This window comes from Bactrocera latifrons, unplaced genomic scaffold, assembly GCF_001853355.1.
Source record: "Bactrocera latifrons isolate USDA-ARS-PBARC rearing strain unplaced genomic scaffold, ASM185335v1 scaffold_576, whole genome shotgun sequence".
Lineage (NCBI taxonomy): Eukaryota > Metazoa > Arthropoda > Insecta > Diptera > Tephritidae > Bactrocera > Bactrocera latifrons.
In genome coordinates, this window is record NW_017537241.1 from 12692 (window position 1) to 33431 (window position 20740).

Here is a 20740-nt window from a genome sequence, read left to right on the forward strand (position 1 = left end):
TTACCACACTAGTTCATATTATACATATGTATATTTATAAGGATATTATGTTTTTGTTTCTACCACTTCACCTTGTCTCTCTACTATCGTGAATCTTTATATATATTATGTGTAAGTACGAATGTCTGTAATATTTTTTAGTATCTTGCACTGCACACTTTCTTTTGTTTCTATTTTATTTTGTTTTGGCTGTTAATCTATAGTGCCTTTCTTTAAGGCTCGAAGGACCATGGAGAAAATGCTGCTTGCAACTARAAGTACAAACCACTTCAACGACTCTTTAATAAAAATGCTCCCTTTAAAATGTACAACCATTTAATATAATTTTTATTAAGTTCTTATAAAAAACATTAATATAAAATKTTTATTAACTTATATTAATTAACRGRCGACGAAGGTAGGTAGATRTACGGAGCGCGGTAGATATACGTTGCATASCGGGCTGCGGACGAAGGAAGTATTTAACTCATTTAAACAWTTGCCAATTTAACTATTCCATTAATTATATTATGGAGGATGGAGTCATTTGTAGTGGTTCACGCTTAAGCTAAAGAAAAAAGGGAAAACATCCTCTCCACAAGGTTCTGCGCTTGGTTTGGGATTCGCCACGTAAAACACAGTAGCAATAAAAATAAACGACAGCCTCGGATGAGAGACTCCCTTTTGATGACGACCATGGAAAACGAAATAAGGACTATGATTTGAAGGCTTGGAACGTCGGCTCCCTTAATTGGGAAAGTGCCGCGGCCTAACTGGTTGATGTCTTCGTTAGAGTGAAGGCCATCCAAGAAATGTCATGGACGGGGCAAGGACTGAGGCGAGTAGGTACTTGTGGTATTTACTACAGTGGCCATATAAAGGAGCGAAAGTTAGTGTGGAATTCGTGGTTGGAGCGAGACCCTGGTGGGTGAACATCTGGTCACAATCCGTATCAAAGGCGCTCACGCCCCGACTGACGAGAAGGACGATGTGACCAAAGATGCCTTCTATGAGCGCTAGGAGCGTACCTATGAGAGCTGCCCCTGCCACGATATCAAAATCATGCTTGGTGATTGGAACGCCAGGGGGGGCAAAGAAGGTATCTTTGACAATACGGTCGGTAAATTCAGCCACCACGACGAAACTTCACCAAATTGATCGAGTCTGATCGACTTCGCTGAGGATCGAAATATGGTTTTCTGTAGTGATAGTTGTCTGTATTTCGTATCCCCGCATAATTAATACGGCTGTGTATGCTGGAGTTGCGCAACACCAAAAGCTCCATCAGGATCGAGAAGAATCTCTCAGAGCCGCTCGATACCAAACGTGGTTTCAGACAAGGCGACTCTCTTTCATGCGACTTTTTTAATAAACTTTTGAAGAAAATAATTCGAGCTGCAGAGCTTAATAGTTTATAAGTGCACAGCTGCTGGCGTATGTTATTGATATCATCGATAGCCTCAACACCCGCGCTATTGGTTCTGGTTTCTCCAGACTGGACAAGGAAGCAAAGAAAATGGGTCCGGCAGTGAACGACGAAATATCTCCTGTCATTAAATAAACAGTCGTCGCAATCGCGACTTAGCTCTCACGTCACTGTTAACAATCATAACTTTGAAGTTGTAGATAAACTCGTTTATTTAGGAACCAATATAAACACCACCAACAATGTCAGCCTTGAAATCCAACGCAGTATAACTCTTTACAGCAGGTGCTACTTCGGACTGAGAGGGCAATTGAGAAGTAAAGTTCTCTCTCGACGAACAAAAACCAAACTCTATTAGTCCCTCATTATTCCCATCCTACTACAATTGACTGGATTGGGTAGGTTTTGACGTTTTGCAATTGGAATGACTGGAACGACCAGATCGAAATTATACCAAAAACATATGTGAACGGAGGGGAGTGAAGGGGAGGTAATATTATAAAAAATTTAAAACAATGAAAATCAAAGAGAATATAGTTCATGAAACGTTTTGCAATGTGATGCGTAGTAGGATTCATTTTCGAATCCCGATGATTAAAAAAACCTACTAATTCAGAATTAACAGGCTTCGTTCACGTTATTAAGTATTGAAAGATTAAAAGTCAGCTGTTTTGTAATATACCATAAACTCATAAAGGAGGATTTAAGTAGTTTCGCCATATATTAGAAGTTCAATATATAATAATTTGCAATCTCAATAAATTTTGGGTGTTTTAATTTATTTTGTGCGATCTGGCCACGATGAAAAATGTTTTTACGACGTTCTCACACTTCAGTAAGTTGGGCATCCCATTACCCCTGGTGCAGAGACTTGGATGATGACAACAACTGATGAGTCGACGTTACGAGTTTTCGAGAGAAAGGTTCTGCGAAAGATTTATGGTCCTTTGCGCGTTGGCCACGGCGAATATCGCATTYGATGGAACGATGAGCTGTACGAGATATACGACGACATTGAAAWWGTTCAGCGAATTAGAAGACAGCGGCTACGCTGGCTAGGTTTTGTTGTCCGGATGGACGAAAACACTCCAGCTAAGAAAGTATTCGACACAGTACCCGTCGGGGGAAGCAGAGGAAGAGGAAGACCTCCACTCCGTTGGAAGGACCAGGTGGAGAAGGACCTGGCTTCACTTGGAATACTGGCGCGCTGTTGTTAACTCGACTATAATCGCGTAAGCGGTGTCTACGACAATAAAGAAGAAGAAGATTATTATCATAACGCTGGAAGACATATAATTTGTGACATGATACCCTGAAGCCAAATCTGAAAACAGAATTTTTCTATCACCCACAGATTTCTGTAACCTACGGCTTCAGATTTTACAATACATAAAATTTCATTATACTACATCATCTTATATTTTACATGTTCTATGTTTGGATAGCAAAACGTTTTTCAGTTCACATTCTTTTAGGCTTTTGTTACTGTGTTTAAGATTTTTAGGAACAATGCCTACGCAGTCCACTAAAAAGCTTACGAACTAAATTTTGATGTTAGAGTTGGGGGCAAAGACAAAGCATGGGATCCTCACGTCTGCTGTAAAACTTGTTTAAGATTGTTAACAGCTTGGTTAAAAGGTTCAAATCGTAAAATGCTCTTCGCAGTGCCAATGGTTTGGGCCATATGACAGACTGCTATTTTTGCCTTACTAATATTAAAGGTATTGCACCGAAGTCTAAATTTACGGTTTATTACTGTATTTACCATCAGCTTTAAAATCTGTCAAACACAGTGAACAACTTTCTCTTCCAAAAGCTCCAGAATCTTGGTGTCTCGATGGAGTACTAGAATTGACGAGCTCTTCAAGTGACAGAAGCCGCAAAGGAAATGACATTCGATCCTTTTTTTGATTTACGAGGATGTTCAACAATGCCGCATTTAATTTTACAGGATGAACTTAATGACTTAGTTCGAGATCTAAGCCTTTCAATTGCAGTGCGAACTATTAGTACACAGACTAAAAGGTTGGAACCTTCTCAAAAGGGATGTAAATATTACTGTCTACAGAAAAAGGCAGAAAGATTTCAGATTGCTTTCTGCAAGAAGGGGATCTAGTATACTCTTCAGAAGTTAACCTTTTGTTTAACGCACTAGGACAGAAACATGATCCACTTGATTGGTGTCTATTTATTAATTACTCTAAACTTAGAGTAAAGGCGGTATTGGTTCAGAACGGTAACAATTATCCTTATGTGCCCTTATGTTTTCTTTTTTAATTGAATAGGTCGTCCAATTAAGCGGTTTTTGATATTCACAAGTTTACTTAATTTGTAGATGTATGTATATATATTTTATATATATATTTATGATGTTGAGCGTACCTGTGAGGAACTTCCATTATTATAAATATCGATGCTATTATTATAGTCAGTCTGTGTAATGTAAAGAGAATAGATTTAGGTTAAGCATTATTAAATATAAGATACTACAATTAGTTATCTTTTAATTCCGTATTTTAGGAGCGTAAGAAAAATATATAGTTCCTTATTCTAAAGAAACCTTTAAAGTTGTATATGTTTTAATATGTTCACATTAATTAATTACCTTACCTGTAATGTTGCACAATATGAATTGAAGTCATTGCTGCAAGTAACATTCATATATGGTCCACAAAGAGCATGAATGTTGGAATTATTACAATTAACTTTTGATTCATGGTTTTTTACATAGCAAGGAAGAAAGGTTTTTTTCAGCACAGTCGTTGCCTTCCTTAATTCACTATAAGATGAACTAACAGGACTTGGAGGTGGCAGTATTTCCTCCGACTGGTGGTTTGAACACTCCAAAGTTCCCTCAATTACGTCGATGGAAAGTTCATGTGATTGCGGTACATCCACTACACTCTCTGTACAGATATATAAAAAATTGAAATATATGCATAGATTAGAAGCTTATGCATGTATACTTAGTACAAATTTTTAATTTCAACTAAGTCAAAAGATATACAGCTGCTGGCATATAAATGGTACATTTGTTAATGGATTCTTTCTTGTATAGTAAATGTATTTATACTCTTGAAACCAGTTGCTATAGAGTAGTATAGTTATGTTTACCTAACGGTTGTACGTATCACCTAAAAGTAATCGAGAGAGATATAGGGTTATGTATGTATAAATGATCATGATGACGAGAAAAGTTGAAATCCGGTCGATTGTCTGCCTGTTCGTCCGTCCACCCGTGAAAGCTGTAAGTTGAGTAAAAATATCTGAGTAAAGATTTCTTGTATCTGTACACCTTGTATACAGGTTCCTTAGTGCAAAAAAAAAAAGTTTGTAGATGGGCGTAATCGGACCAATAAAACGCCCACAAATCGCCATTAACCGAAAATCTATTAAATGTCATAACTAAGGACTTAATTAAGATATAAAACTGTAATTTGGCATAGAGGATCGCGGTATCAAGGGGCACCTGTTGGAAAAAATTTTGGAAAAAGTTGGCGTGGACCCGCCCTATAAAAAGTTTAATGCACATATCTTCTAAACCACTTAAGCTACAGCAACCAAATTTACCCAGCACGACTATTACAAGAACTTCGAAGATCGGAAGATCAATCCGCTCACTCACCGTATAACAGTACAGTATAACAAAACTGCTACACAGGATAAAAATGAACGAAATCAAACAATAACCTACTCATATAGCACATTTTTAAATTTCACTTGACTCTTTTACTTTTCAGTACACAAATCACGAAGCAATAAAAATAATGGAATTAAAATTTGCACGAATAATGCCTTTAGCATACACCTTATGATAAAAAAATTTTCAAATCCAACCAAAACTGTTCAAGACCCTCTATACCTATAGCTAACTTTTGATCGAAAATATCGGTTAATGTGTGCGATATAAAATATAAATGCAGACAGGATCCTTTTCCTGCATTAGTAATTCTGTGCATTCAAACTGGGTGGAATCGGGATAATACTTCCCTGAGCCTCAATATACCTAATATAGATAAGATTTTCGAACTTCCTGGTAACTTAATGCTGAATATACCGGCCAATAATCACAACGTATTTTACTCATAACAGTATATCACTGTGCCTGAAATGCAATTGGACGAAAACTTGACCTAGCCCCCATATAACCATTACCAGGATTTTCAAACATCCGGGTGATTTTGTATAATGACTATGTAAAATGATCTTCGTTTTTCTAGCAAAATCTTATGCCGATTATTTATGTAGGTCAGTGTATAAGTTATATATAGGGTATGTTATACTAAATTGCTCAGATTCCGATCCTCTGGTTGACGTTTTACATCCTAAGGTATTTCCCTGACTTTGATTCCTGCATGTTGTAAGAGTATATGATATTCGGTTACACCCGAACTTTGCTCTTTCGTACTTGTTACTATATAACAAATTTGGATTAGTTCCTCGTATTTTATAATAGTACAGAATAATGTTAGAATTCATTGCTAAAGCAAAAAAAAAATTTAAATACGAAAACTGTGGCGTAATAAGCTGGAAACATCCTTTATAAAAAGGGACAATTTAGTTCGAAACTTTATTAATAGTATTATGTTATGTAGCCTTAATTTGGGATGACTGCTTCATACTTGCCACCAATACTTTCCACGCGATTCTGACACCTAGCTTTAGATAAAGCGTACGAATTTTTTTATATACCATAACTAGCCTAGGAAGAAACAGTTTCAGTCGTGACTTCATTCCATAGGTTTTCAATTGGATTCTAGTCAAAGACAATCTACAACTGACCAGATAATCACCATGCGCCAATTTCAAAAGACCCGTGAAAAGAGGTCAAAAACACACCACTTCTTCGTCGTTTTCAAAGCTGCTCTAAAAGGAGCTGTCTTGTGCCGCGATTTCTGAATTTGGTATCCCTGCAAAACTTATACGTTGACCAGCACCAAAAGCTCCGTCAGAATCGGGAAGGACCTCTCCGAGCAGTTCGATACCAAACGAGGTTTCAGACAAAGCGATTCCTTATCGTGCGACTTCTTTAATAACATAATTTTCTTTTTAGTTGGATGTGCTACACCTAATCATTTATAGATGACAGTTTAAGAATTATGTTAGTCGCAGTTGCATTAAGTTGCGCTTTACGATTAATTAAACTATGAAAGGCTTTAAGATATCTGCAGGGAACTGTAATGCAATGCTATTTTAAGAAGATAAATCCTAAAGTTGTTTCAATAAGAACTCAGGCATATTTTAAAAATAAATCGATAATTAGGCAGTATTCAATCTTGCTCAGCATCTTCTGTGACCAAAACATAGAATACCCTAATGAAGCGATGGCTTTTTGGAATGAATAGACTTAAAGCATTCGGTGCATATTTTCAATAATATAGACTTCATTGTCTTTCTCTAACAGTCTCTTTAGCACACATTTTCCATAATTGCTATCATTTATGTACTTTAGTAATCTGTCAAGACAATAATATTTACCGCTATGTAAAAATGTTTCAAAACTGTTTTGAAAATTTATAAACAGCTATGCTTAATGGTGTTATATTTTGAGCGAACAACTCACAACTTCTATATCGTACATTTTATGTAATCCTTCACAGTTACATGGGGTTTTACCTTTCAACCTTAAACAGTTAAGTTCCTTAATTCGAATACCGCCCATAGATCTGCACTGACTAAGTGCCACATAAGCTTGTCAAGCAGCAAAGAGGGGAAAAAGGCGTTTACGTAAAAAGTGTTTAAAAGGATTAAAATAGCTGCTTTATTGTAAAACCAAGAGAACAACATACATAAATACAGGTAAGATAGTTAGTAAAATAAAGTAAGTCATTGGAAAAGTGTTTAGTTTGTTTATAATCATTTTGTAAAAGTTCTGTTGCCTTAAGGAAACATCCTATAACTAACGAACCAGGACACTAAAGACTTTGAAATTTTAATCACTTCATACTTGAATTAAGATTAACATATATCTGTGCTAAAAACGTTTTAGCTCCGCCTATTTTAATTCGGGCATGAAAGGGTTAAGAATCAATTCAATACGAAGTGAACGTTACCTCCAGCTACAACATAAAACAATACGGATACAATCATGATTGGTAACACACACACACATATATTTATATTTACACAATTATACATACATACATCTTTATCTAAATTTCTCTAAATAAATACATATGTATAGTATATACAAAATAATGCCACCTTTCGTTGTAATTTTATAAAATAAGAACGGGTTCACCTATCTAAACCAAATCTTTAGGCTTTGTTCGGACTATTTAGTGGTGATTTTTGTGAAGTTTGTACAAAGTTTGTCGATCGGTTCTTCGTTTATCATATTTTTTGTATCAAATGAATTAATGTCAATGCGGATTTTTGTGTCAAGTTGGACTTTTTTAAGATGGTGATTATGCTGCGATCACGAATAGGTCGTGCTATTTTGACTGAAACGATGTGTGCTGCTTTTAATGCAGTCAGATTGATTATAGTATTTAAATGTCTAGGATGTATTGTGCTAATGGCACAGTGAAATCGCACCCTCTTGCTGTTGTCAGTGAAAACGTTGTTGCTAAATTTTATTGAAGCTACGATCTCAACTATTAAATCAAAAGGAGTAATATTTTGATACCTTGTATCTCTATGATCAACGATTCAACTTGATTCAACTCAAACGGTTTTAATACAGTTTTAAAATAGCTAGCAATTAACAAAATATTTTTTGTTTGAATAAATGAATATGATGTTAAAATATTTGTTTATTTCTGTTTTTACGTAATGAAGTACATATTGTCCGTTAGTATATTACGAGTATATATTAGAATTTTAAAATCTTCACACTAAAATAATGTACTTTTCAGTAGAGTTTTTTTGAAATTTTTTTCTACAATAGAACTTTTTTCACATATGATGAGGTATATCGTGGAGTGTATAAAGTGGTTTTTTCGGAATTTTTGCCTGGGAGAATGAGATGCGTTTTTTCACTGGTAGACACGAATTCTCATGTTTGGATCATCTGAAACACAAAAACCCGATTTATTCGTAAAAGGTACGTGAATGGCTATCGTCCCTACTAGAGTCATGACAAAATGTTGATAGTTCCAACTAAATCATGTCCGCCAATTTAAAAAAAGTGTATTTTGAAAAAAAACGTGTTTAAAGTTTGAGGTGAGGCACTCTGAGCGCTCCGATCATAGAGCGGTATTACTATTTTTGGACGTTTTTCCAAAAACGTTAAAGTGGGTTTCTACATTAATTTTAAGGGTATAAGGGAACAGAAAATGCAAAAAAACAAAAAACGTTTTTCAAAACAGATCACATTACTGACCCCTTAAACGGAATCGGCCCCCTTATGTCGACATACGCCTGCATTTTCGGTTCTTTAAGCCAGATGATTAAGAAAGAGGCGTCGTGGGAAACAAAAAATACCATATTACCAAAAAATAAGCGGTAGAAAGCTGTAAGTGCTATAAAGAGCAAATCATATTTCTTTAAAAAAACCAAATGTCAAATTGTGTCCTTAAGGACGCTGGTTAAATGAGTTAGCTTCCCGAATTCATACACCACTACACCATGCAACACACCACTCACAAAGTAACACTGGCACACTCACCACATTTGAAGACAATGCACATCAAATGGAAGCAGCAGTCTACACCCTCGCACGCACCCTCGTCCTATAAGCGAACGATTCCTTTTCGATCACGACTTGCTAATAATCAACATCAGCGGACGTTTTTAATTTCTTTTCGTCGTGCACCTCAAGTCATCTTGCCACATCAATCGATTATACTTTTATACATCAGTACAACTTCCATTGGTATCAGACCAAGGAGTCCATAATTTGCACATTCGATTTATTTTCCATTTTTATACATACACTGTCACGTCTCAACTGATATCCGACCAGGGAGATATTTAAAAAAAAACAAAAAAAAGGTTTTCTTTCCAGAGTGGGTGCGAAAACAAGTTGTAAAATGTCTATGGTCCTTAGTGAAAAACAAACAAGATTTTAACTAAAAAAAAAAAAAACAAGAAAAGTTCAAATATTAAAGGAAAAAATTTTAGTTAAACACAATATATGTATATATTATATAATATATACATGTTAATTTAAAACGAGCATAGTGGAACAAAAACAAAATATATATATATATATATATATATATACAAATAAATGTAAGCGCAAAAAGAGAAAAGTGCATACAAATATACCACTAATGTTATGTATAAAAACAATAAAACACCATTACTGTGTGATGGCGCAAAGTCTTACAGGGAAGTTTAGTGCAGTGAAAAGCAAAACTGTTACATATGAAACATTTTGGACTACCTATATAATTAACAGTGCGGTGGCAAAAAAAAGGGCACCAAAAATAAATATTATATATATATATATATATATTATATATATATACTATATATATAAAAGTACATAATGAAAAGAAACGGGAGCGGAATAAAATCAAAAATAACAACAAGCCAATAAGCGCTAGAAACCCACCAGTATTCCAGGGCAGGATTTAAAAGCGCGTGCAGAGACACCTACTTACCCACTTATACATATGAATATAGGTTAACCATAATCCACAAAATCCCATGACGGATATCAAATCCTTTTAGTATTTAATTTTTTAATTTCTGTATGTAATGTATGTATATTATTGCGATGAAAATTTTGCGTCAATTCATTTGCAGTACCCCGCCAACCAATTAGAAACACAAGTCTTCATACAGTTTTGCATTCAGAGTCAAATAAACCAAATGTTATTACGATATACGAATGCAATTTTTTGTATAATATAATATTTATTTGAAATATCATCTTTTCCAGCCTTCGACTATCTTTCTCATTGAGCGGACGTGTTTTCTTAATCGCGGTTTTTCTTTTGTACTTTACGCTTTATTCTCATATTCCTCCTTGCATATAAGGGCACGTGCTTTCGTTTTACTTTGATCGTACGGTTACTCGCGTAAAAACACAGTGCATATAAGTGAATATTTGATTTATTATGGCCCTTGGGCCACCTAATCACGGAGAAAATAGGTTTGCTTTGCTTGCCTCTAGCCCCAACCCCAAAAGACAAAAACTTACATACAAACCACTTGAAAACTTTCCAAACCTTTCTCAAATTAAAAAAGATTGTCCAAAGTTTGTTCTAATTTCTGCAATCAATAAGCAAGGAAATTTTATGCATCGGTGAATTCTTTTTCTTAATTGGCGTAGACACCACTTACGCGATTATAGCCGAGTTAATAACCACGCGCCAGTCGTTTCTTCTTTTCGCTACGTGGCGGCAATTGGATATTCCAATCGTAGCCTTCTCCACCTGGTCCTTTAAACGGAGTGGACGTCTTCCTCTTCCTCTGCTTCCCCCGACGGGTACTGTGTCGAATACTTTCAGAGCTGCAGTGTTTTCGTCCATCCGGACTACATGACCTAGCCAGCGTAGCCGCTGTCCTTTAATTCGCTGAACTATGTCAATGTCGTCGTACATCTCGTACAGCTCATCGTTCCACCGAATACGATATTCGCCGTGGCAAACGCTCCAAGGACCATAAATCTTTCGCAGAACTTTTCTCTCGAAAACTCCCAACGTCGACTCATCCGTTGTTGACATCGTCCAAGCCTCTGCACCATATAGCAGGTCGGGAAGTATGAGTGAATTACAGAGTTTGGTTTGTCGAGAGAGGACTTTGCTTCTCAATTGCCTACTCAGTCCGAAGTAGCACCCGGTGGCAAAAGTTATCCTGCGTTGGATTTCCAGGCTGACATTGTTGGTGGTGTTTACGCTGTTTCCAAGATAGACGAAATTATCTGCGACTTCAAAGTTATGACTGTCAACAGTGACGTGAGAGCCTAGTCGCGAGTGCGATGACTGTTTTTTTGATGACAGGAGATATTTCGTCTTGCCTCGTTCACTGCCAGTCCCATTTGTTTTGCTTCCTTGTCCAGTCTGGAGAAAGCAGAACTAACGGCGCGGGTGTTGAGGCCGACATCAATATCATATTGATATCATCGGCATACGCCAGCAGCTGTACACACTTATAAATGATTGTACCTTCTCTATTTAGTCCTGCAGCTCGAATTATTTTCTCCAGAAGTAGGTTGAAGAAGTCGCACGATAGGGAGTCGCCTTTTCTGAAGCCTCGTTTGGTATCGAATGGCTCGGAGAAGTCCTTCCCGATTCTGACTGAGTTAACACAGTCGTATTAGTTTTGCGGGGATACCAAATTCAGACATCGCGGCATAAAGGCAGCTCCTTTTCATGCTGTCGAAAACAGCTTTGAAATCGACGAAGAGGTGGTGAGTGTCGATTCTCCTTTCACGGGTCTTTTCCAAGATTCGGCACATGGTGAATATCTGGTCGGTTGTTGAGCCACACTGATAAGGTCCAATCAGTTTTTTGAAGGTGGGCTTTAATCCTTCACACAATACGCTCGATAGAACCTTATATGCAATGTTGAGGAGGCTTATTCCACGATAGTTGGCGCAGATTGTGGGGTGTCTCCTTTTTCGTGGATTTGGCATAGCACACTTAAATTCCAATGATTGGGCATCCTTTTGTGCGACCATAATTTACAAAGAAGCTGATTCATGCTCCTTATCAGTTCTTCGCCGCCATGTTTGAATAGCTCGGCCGGCAATTCATCGGCCCTCGCCTCAGGCGTGTAACTGCTATTCGAACTTCTTCCTGGTCGGGCAATGGAACGTCTGCTCCATCGTTAGCGATTGGGGAATCGGGTTCACCTTCTCCTGGCGTTGTGCTTTCCCTGCCATTCAGCAGGCTGGAGAAGTGTTCCCTCCATCAAGTATGCGCTGGGCATCGGTGACTAGATCACTTTTGAGGATTCTACAAAAGTATGGTGCGGTCTTGAAACCTTCGGTAAGCCGCCTCATTTTTTCGTAGAATTTTCGAGCATTATCCCTGTCGGCCAGCTAATCAAGCTCTTCGTACTCACGCATTTCGGGGTCTTTCTTTTTTTGTCTGCAAATGCGTCTCGCTTCCCTCTTCAACTGTCGGTATCCCATCCCGCACGTGTTGTGGTCGACCGTCACGTTGCGAGGTAGGCAGCCTGTTTTCTCCCCTGCGACACGGCACTCCTCGTCTACCAGCTGTTCTTTTGCTCTTTCCGAAATCTAATGGTTTCGGTTGCAGCTGTATGTAAGAAGTCTGAAATGCCCTCCCACAGTTCTCTTATAGACTGAACTGAATTACGTGATGGAAATCTACTTGTTAAAAACCGGAAAATCGCCGATAAATTTCTAACAATAAACAAATTAAATGTAATTTGCGATATTAAAGGGAAACTGCATGACAATTTGAATTGCTCTAATGGTACAATTTACGTTATATTCCTAAACGATATTTCAAAAGAAGAAATTGTTGACAATTTAAAAGATCAGGGAGTTACTTCCGTCTACAAATTCACAAACGATTTAGAAGGAAAACAAAGACCTAGTGGACTAGGACTTCCCGAAAAAATCAAAGTGTCATGACGTCCAATGCGGATTGGAGCATATTTCCCTAACTGTATGATGAGTAAAAATTTCCAGCTTCTAGGCCACACAACTAAACGCTGCAACAACTATCCAGCCGGCGATATTTGCAATTTCCCTTCTCATCTCCCCTCGCCATGCAACCGCACCTTTTGTGCAAATTGCTCAGGCAATCATCCTTTCTCTTTCCGTTCTTGTGCTAAATACCTATAATCCAAAAATATTCTAAAGATAAAAACAGAAAACTTATGCTCAATGCGAGAAGCACCAAAGCTATACAAACAACAATCACCCCCGCAAACACTTCTGTTCAAAAGGAAATACAAACAAGCAAATAACTAACGTGATTTCCCACCGCTCATCATCTCCTCCCCTACCACTCGCCCCAGGCACTGTACTAAAATCCCCAACAACGTTTCCTCTTCCACAACAAAAGCAAACTATGAAAGAAAATAAAATTAATTTCGTAATTGATAACCATCTAAATTCATCAAATGTAACTACAAAAGAAACTACAAAAAACCTTCATAACCTAACGTTTCCCCAAACAAAATAAGCATGCCACACATTCCTACAGAAAATATCGACCTATCTTCACATACTTATATGGGCAATATCTCACCTCATGAAATTATACCTTCTAACGATGAAAAACAATAACTTTCATAATTATTCCACACTTCTTTCTCAATTCTCTCATTGCTCTACAACACTGACATAGAATTACTCATAAAAGAACAATCACCAAGTGTTATATCACTACAAGAAACACACATTTCATTTCATTCTGCAGCTACTGTACCCAAACAATACGCTGTCTATTTCTCCAACTTAACACAAAATCATACTAACAAACAAGGTGTTGTCACTTTAATAAAAAAATATTTCCCATACAAACTTCTCCCTACATTTTTTAATATTTCCACAATAGAAGTTGAAATATTTATTGGATTAAAATTAACCATTCCAACAATTTACATCCATCCTCACCAAAACTTTAATATCAAAGAACTACGCGATATAATCGGACTTATCCAAACACCCGTACTTATACTTGGCGATTTCAATGCCTGAAGCCCTCTTGGAGGTTGTACTAACCAAAGAGGTAAAATCATAGAAGACCTTTTATTAGCGGAAAACTTAACAATTTTAAACGACGGTTCTCCTACGCATTTTTCCACACATAATTCATTCACGAATGTAGACCTAGTCAGTTGTCCTTTACTATCGCCCCCAAACTTAAAAGCCAAACACTAACTGATCTATATAACAACGATCACTTTCCCATTATAACTCACTTATCAACCCCTTTATCCAGAAAAGACCGGCGAAGCCTAAATTTCTGTTGGACAACACAAATTGGTCAAAATTTCAACAGCCCTGCGAAAGTTATTCTGCTGCAGATCCCATTGGCGGTAATATAAATAAAGAAACCGCGACGATAACCAAAATAATCAAAACCTCTGCTCGCCGTTCTATCTCCCAAACGAGTAAAAAAAGCTTTAAAAATTATGTGCCTTATTGGTCCACCAAGTTATCTAAACCTAGAGAACAAAAACAGTCACTATGGTTAATCTACAAAAGAACCTGCTCTATTCATAATTTAATAAAATACAAAACAGCCAATGCAGTATTTCGGAAAAATATTAAAGAAGCTAAGAGATCTTGCTTACAAAAACTTACCGAAGCTATCACCCCCTAATAAATCCCAAGTAATTATGGGCGGACATAAAAATGCTCTCAGGGTCCTATACGCAAGTTAATCTTAAATGTATAAACACTCAAAATGACCCCATTTACGACTCAAAAGACATAGCTAATCATTTCGCCTCTGTATGGTCCGAGTATTCGAGCTACTAAAATTTCCACGCCCGGTGCAAACCGAATATCATATCCCATGCTAAAAAGCTGTTCTTCAAGTCTCAATGATAGAATTATTAAATTGCACAATATTTTGTCAAAGTGTCTACCCTCAAAGCTGGAAAAATGCGGTGATAGTAGAAATTCCGAAATCCAATGTAGTGTCTACTGATGTTCTCGGTTACAGGCCAATATCACTCCTTAGTTGCATGGACAAACTATTAGAAAAAGTAATATCAAAACGTATGTCGTGGATCGCATCAAATAAAAACATTCTCAGTCGAAAGCAAGTTGCATTTAAGGCAGGGCAAGGCACTATGGATGCTTTACTCTATTTTGATGATTTCGCCAAAACTGCTTCATCGAAAAGAAACCACATATCCACTATCGGTTTGGATTTCGAAAAAGCTTTCGACAGAGTTGGTTCTCATGTTATTCTACGACAGCTTGAAAGGTGGCAAATTAGTGAAAAAATATTTCATTTTAATTAATCTTTCCTAATCAATCGGAAATTCATGACTAAAATCAATAACACTTTTTCAAACGCGTACAATATGTACAACGGAATACCACAAGGATCGCCACTATTTGTAATCGCATTTAACGAACTTAGTACGATAATCTCTAAATATAAATTAATTTCGCATATTATTTATGATGATGATGTGCTCATCTTCCCCAAACAAAATAATCTAAATTCTGTAAAAAATACGTTCTTAAAAATCCTACTTATATTTCAATTTGGTCCAATTTTTCAGGTGCGAATATTTCTATAAACAAAGGCAAATTATTCCATATCTGTAGAAAACACAAATATAATAACTTCAATCCAAGCTATAAAAGGTAAACATTGTAAATACTTCTTCTTCTTCTTAATTGGCGTAGTCACCGCTTATGCGATTATAGCCGAGTTAACAACCGCGCGCCAGTCGTTTCTTCTTTTCGCTACGTGGCGCCAATTAGACATTCCAAGTGAAGCCAGGTCCTTCTCCACTTAATCCTTCCTCTGCCTCTGCCGGGTACTGCGTCGAATACTTTCAGAGCTGGAGTGTTTTCGTCCATCTGGACTACATGACCTAGCCAGCGTAGCCGCTGTCTTTTAATTCGCTGAACTATATCAATGTCGTCGTACATCTCGTACAGCTCATCGTTCCACCGAATACGATATTCGCCGTGGCCAACGCGGCAAGGACCATAAATCTTTCGCAGAACTTTTCTCTCGAAAACTCGCAACGTCGACTCATCCGTTGTTGACATCGTCCAAACCTCTGCACCATATAGCAGGACAGGAAGTATGAGTGAATTACAGAGTTTGGTTTTTGTTTGTCGAGAGAGGACTTTGCTTCTCAATTGCCTACTCAGTTCGAAGTAGCACCTGTTGGTAAGAGTTATCCTGCGTTGGATTTCCACGCTGACATTGTTTTTGGTGTTTACGCTGTTTCCAAGATAGACGAAATTATCTACAACTTCAAAGCTATGACTGTCAACAGTGACGTGAGTGCCAAGTCGCGAATGCGACGACTGTTTGTTTGATGACAGGAGATATTTCGTCTTGCCCTCGTTCACTGCCAGACCCATCTGCTTTTCTCCTTGTCCAGTCTGGAGAAAAATCTATTTCACTTGCCCCATCAATGTTACGCAAAGAAACTTCGTTCGAGCTACATCTTCAAAAACATCAAAAAAATAATACTAATACCAGGAAAAATCAAAGTGGGTTCAAAGAACTCATTGTGCAACACTCGTAGATTGGAAACTCATTTTTACTGACGCTTCTAAGGCCGACTTCTACACGTTGCTATTGTTGATAATGTTGGAAATACATTAAAAGCTGGACACCAAATTACTGCTCAGTATACACCGCAGAGGCAGCAGCCATCTATAATGCGTTATCTCTAGTACAAAACTGTAACTTAAAACCTTTAATATGTACTGATAGCAAATCTACAATCTTAGCTCTCCTAAGTGCATCGAACAAATCCTACCTCATTGCGCAAATTAGAAACATACTAATTGGGAAAACAAACATAAAAATTATGTGGATCCCTGGACACGCTGGTATTACCGGAAATGAATGGGCCGATCAAAACGTTAAATTTCATACATCGAAAAAATTATATAAACCATTCAATCGCTTCTAAACAAAAAGCCATAAAAGTTAATGCTTGGAAGAATGTGCAACACCACTACGCCATCTGTAACCAAGAGGGGGAAAAACCTGCCTATGTCCAAATGGGTTCGTAGGAGAAAATTTCCCGGTTATATATAATCCGTTAGCATTTGTGGCTCTGCTACATCCTACATATAAAGCTGATCTGCTAATTCTACCCTCTATATAAACCGCAACTTGAGCGTACGTTCCATCTTGGTTTTTATGTATCGTAATGGCTTCAGCTGGAATGACAGGGAACTGTCTACGTTCTATAGTTATTTGATCGGAATGATCGGACCACGCTCATGATTGGTGTCCAATCTGCATTGCGACTATGCGSCTGCTTAGAACGTGCAAAGCTTCCAACTCTTGGTTCTGCGAATTTCATCCATAGTCGCACCACTGTGCTTTCAGATCCAGACAATTCGGTATCCACCTGCATTACTTCCCCTGTAGCACCATTTACTAATCCATCACTTGTGTTTATGTTGACTGTTACCATATATTTTATCGATGTTTTGAGGTGCAATGTATGAGGCATTCCTTGTGTTTCTGAAGGCTTGAAACCCTTCACAGCTTCTAATATGTTTTCACTGCTGCGTTCTGTTAAGGAACTTGACTTAATAGTATCCTTCGCAGTCGAAATGAACYCGTCGGTCATCGTGTTCGCCAGTTTTATTGAATTGAAATTATTTGCTCCAGCATTCGAATAAAAGAGATGGATGGCTTCATTGGGTATCTCGTTAGAGGTCTTTTTCCTGCTTTTAATTAATTTGATGTCAGCGTGGGTCATATTTCCCTCTGACATGTTTTTTAAAGCGATGGCAAATTCTTGATCTTCACGCTGACGCATTATTTCGGAGCTCGAAATATCGAAATTGATCCCAAAGCGGAGTTCCTGTAATTGCACTGTAATAATCCATCGATTTCCTACTGGTTCCAACTGTTTTAAGTCACCAAACACCATAATTGGAATGCCTCCAAAGTAAGCACTGCTCCTAAAAATTTGCTTTAGCCTACAATCTAAATACGCAAACATCTTTGCTCCAAAAATTGAAATTTCATCAATTATTATAAGCCTAATATCTATGACATCAGCATGAATAGTGTTCAATGTGTCACTATTGAGGGGCCGAAGATCGACGGGGGACTGGTTGACGGGGAGTGAGAAAACGGAATGAAGTGTTACACCTCCAATTCCAAATGCTGCTTTGCCAGTGGGTGCGCAGAGTAAGACCTTGGCTGTTTCGGGATTAGTTCCTGGTACACTGTTAGCGCGCAATGTCGAAGACTGATACATAGTCGTTATAAGCCGGGTTTTGCCCACTCCAGCATCACCTCCGCTATATTCGTACAAGATTTTCTTCTTACTGWTGCATGCGTAATGCAYWATATTAYGTGAGCAAAATATTCCGTCTGCTTGTTGTTAAGAGATTTTACCATTGGCAGTAAATCTCCTTCTAATATTAGAGGTAGTAGTTTAATTAATCGAACCGTATCTTCCACATAATTGTTGTCCTCATGAAAAACATTAACATCTCCTACTTGCTCTGGAACAGCTAGAGCTCTGAATTCGGGATTCAAAAGTTGAGAGGCAGCTCTCTCATCGGCTATTTCTTCGGCTGAAACATGCAGGTTTTCCAGGATCCGTTCAAGCTCGTTGGATAAAAATTTGTCATATTTGAGCTTATTCTGCTCAATTTGCTCCTTGTGTGCGTTGCAAACACTCTCGACGTCATTACTTAAGAGCTCGGCCTCCGCATTTCTCCATGGGTAAAACATCATGGCAGTTTCTCTGAAGAAACCAGCTCTTGAATTTTCAACTCTAAAACGTTTCCAGCGTAGAATAAGTGCTTGCTTCCTTTTCCTTAAAATCCTGATCCATCTTTTAATGCCATTGGAGGTGCAGCTGTCGTGTCATCCTCGTTTTCTACTTCATTGTAGTCTTCATTATTAAAAGAAATATTCCTACTTGTTTTGCAAAGTCTGAACCATGCTGCAAAATCTGCTAATCATAGTTCTTCCAATTGATGGGGCCTTTGAGAGTAGTGATCCAGTACACTCGGTACATATATGCCCGTAGAATTCTCCTGTAAAGCATCTAATTCACGTCTGGGCTTAAATCCTTACTCTATTGTTTGGATGTGATGTATTTATAAATATCTCCCCATTACTCGCTTCCGATAAATGCAGTCCCAAAATATTATAAGCTGCTTCTTGAGCCGATATTTCCGAGCCGTTTACAAACTCGTTTCTGATGTGCTGCAGTTTTCTTTTAATGGAGAAATTTCCGTCATTTATTTCCTCCATGGCTTTCCTCAGCAGTGTTGATACTCCTCTATTGGACTTATTTATATAATTAATTATATAGCTGCAGCAAGCGTAGGCGTCCAAAATTAATTGAATATCCATATTTGCTCTATGCAAGTTAAGCATGTTTTTATTGTAGGTATTTAGAAGTCTGCCCGAAAATTTTCTCTTTAAGAAAATGTGCGGCTTTTTTTTTTACAGATGAGCGAAGAGCAAGCTTGTATCCTTCATAATCAATTTTAATCCGCTCATCCGCCAAAAAATTTTCAAAGCAGTTCAACCGTATTATTTCTTCTTCTGCGAGATCCGTCAGATTTAATAGTTCCTGTATTTTTATAAATTGAAGTTTGTGTTGCTCAATACCTTCTTCATTCTCCAAGGGGAAAAGAATTTCTGTCCGCGAATATGGCATGTTGAATCGGCACACTTGTTTTCCATGCAGGTCTCTTATGCAAGCTCGACCATGTCTGTGTTTTTGGTACTGAAAAAATTCCTGTAAGTCCAAATCATCCCCATCAGTCGTAATGTGTTGGTCGATGAAAGTTTGAACTTCAGTTGTGTTGATGATTCCATCACTTTCCAATTGTGGCGATGTTAACCAGTACATGCCATGTCAATGTGGTGATCCCCTATGCTGAAATTCAATTCTGTAGTAGTAACGGACTACTAAATGTACTCCAAACAGTTCATTTTTTAACAATTTCAGCATTTGGCGGAATCGATTGTCGAAATATCTGGAACATGTAACTGGATCTGTCCTTATGAGTCTTACCTTTTCAGAACCAGATAAGGCCTCTTCTTCCGAAATAATGGCCTCTTCTTCCGAAATGCCTACTTTATCTACTACTTTTTTTAATATGACCAACCCGGCCACTTTGTCTTTGCAGCTGACATTGTTATAAAAAATGTTGGCAATCCAAACTGATGGGTCATGGCTAAAACCTTTTTCTTTTCAGCCTCCCAATGTGCGCGAATGGATCGAAGTCCTTTCAGGATATGATAGCCTTAATCATGCTGGATAAGGTTGCTGACAAAATTTTCATTCCTCACATTTGCAGCAGTTATATTTCTTGATCCATACTTTTTGCGCAGGCAAATAGAAATAGCATTTTTGATGCGCTCCAACTCGTAGAACTTATAAATATACAGAAGCACGTTCACACGTGCGCAACGTCGATCATAGCGTCGAATTTCAGATCGCGCAATTTTGCTATAAGTTGTCGTGGATGTCCTCTTCTTTCCGCAGTAAATTGTTGGATACGACAACTCCTGGACATCATCGTCGGTTGTAACATCCCTGGGATATTCTAAGCGACGTTTCAGGTGCACTTGAAAAATATGGCTGTTGTCAAATCTTCGTGGTAGCATGGTAACTGTATCTACAACAGAAAACGGAATATTTACTACTGCTCCACGAATAGCACATTGTCGTTCATATTCTAAAGATATGATGCACATGATGTTTGGTTAACACTCGGTCGTCACTGTAAACAGACGTGTTTTTTCTCTGCTCCGTGAT

General features: G+C 37.7%; 1 protein-coding gene across 1 annotated transcript in view; it reads right to left on the bottom strand.

Annotated features, from left to right (window-relative positions):
• Nucleotides 1–4015: 4015 nt before the first annotated feature.
• LOC108974661 (lipoma-preferred partner homolog) overlaps nucleotides 4016–20740 on the bottom strand; it is a gene marked incomplete at its 3' end in the record, with an annotated part of 86730 nt that continues 70005 nt past the window's right edge. Inside the window, 1 exon segment of the mRNA XM_018942641.1 lies at nucleotides 4016–4311. Coding sequence (XP_018798186.1) covers nucleotides 4016–4311 — 296 coding nt within the window.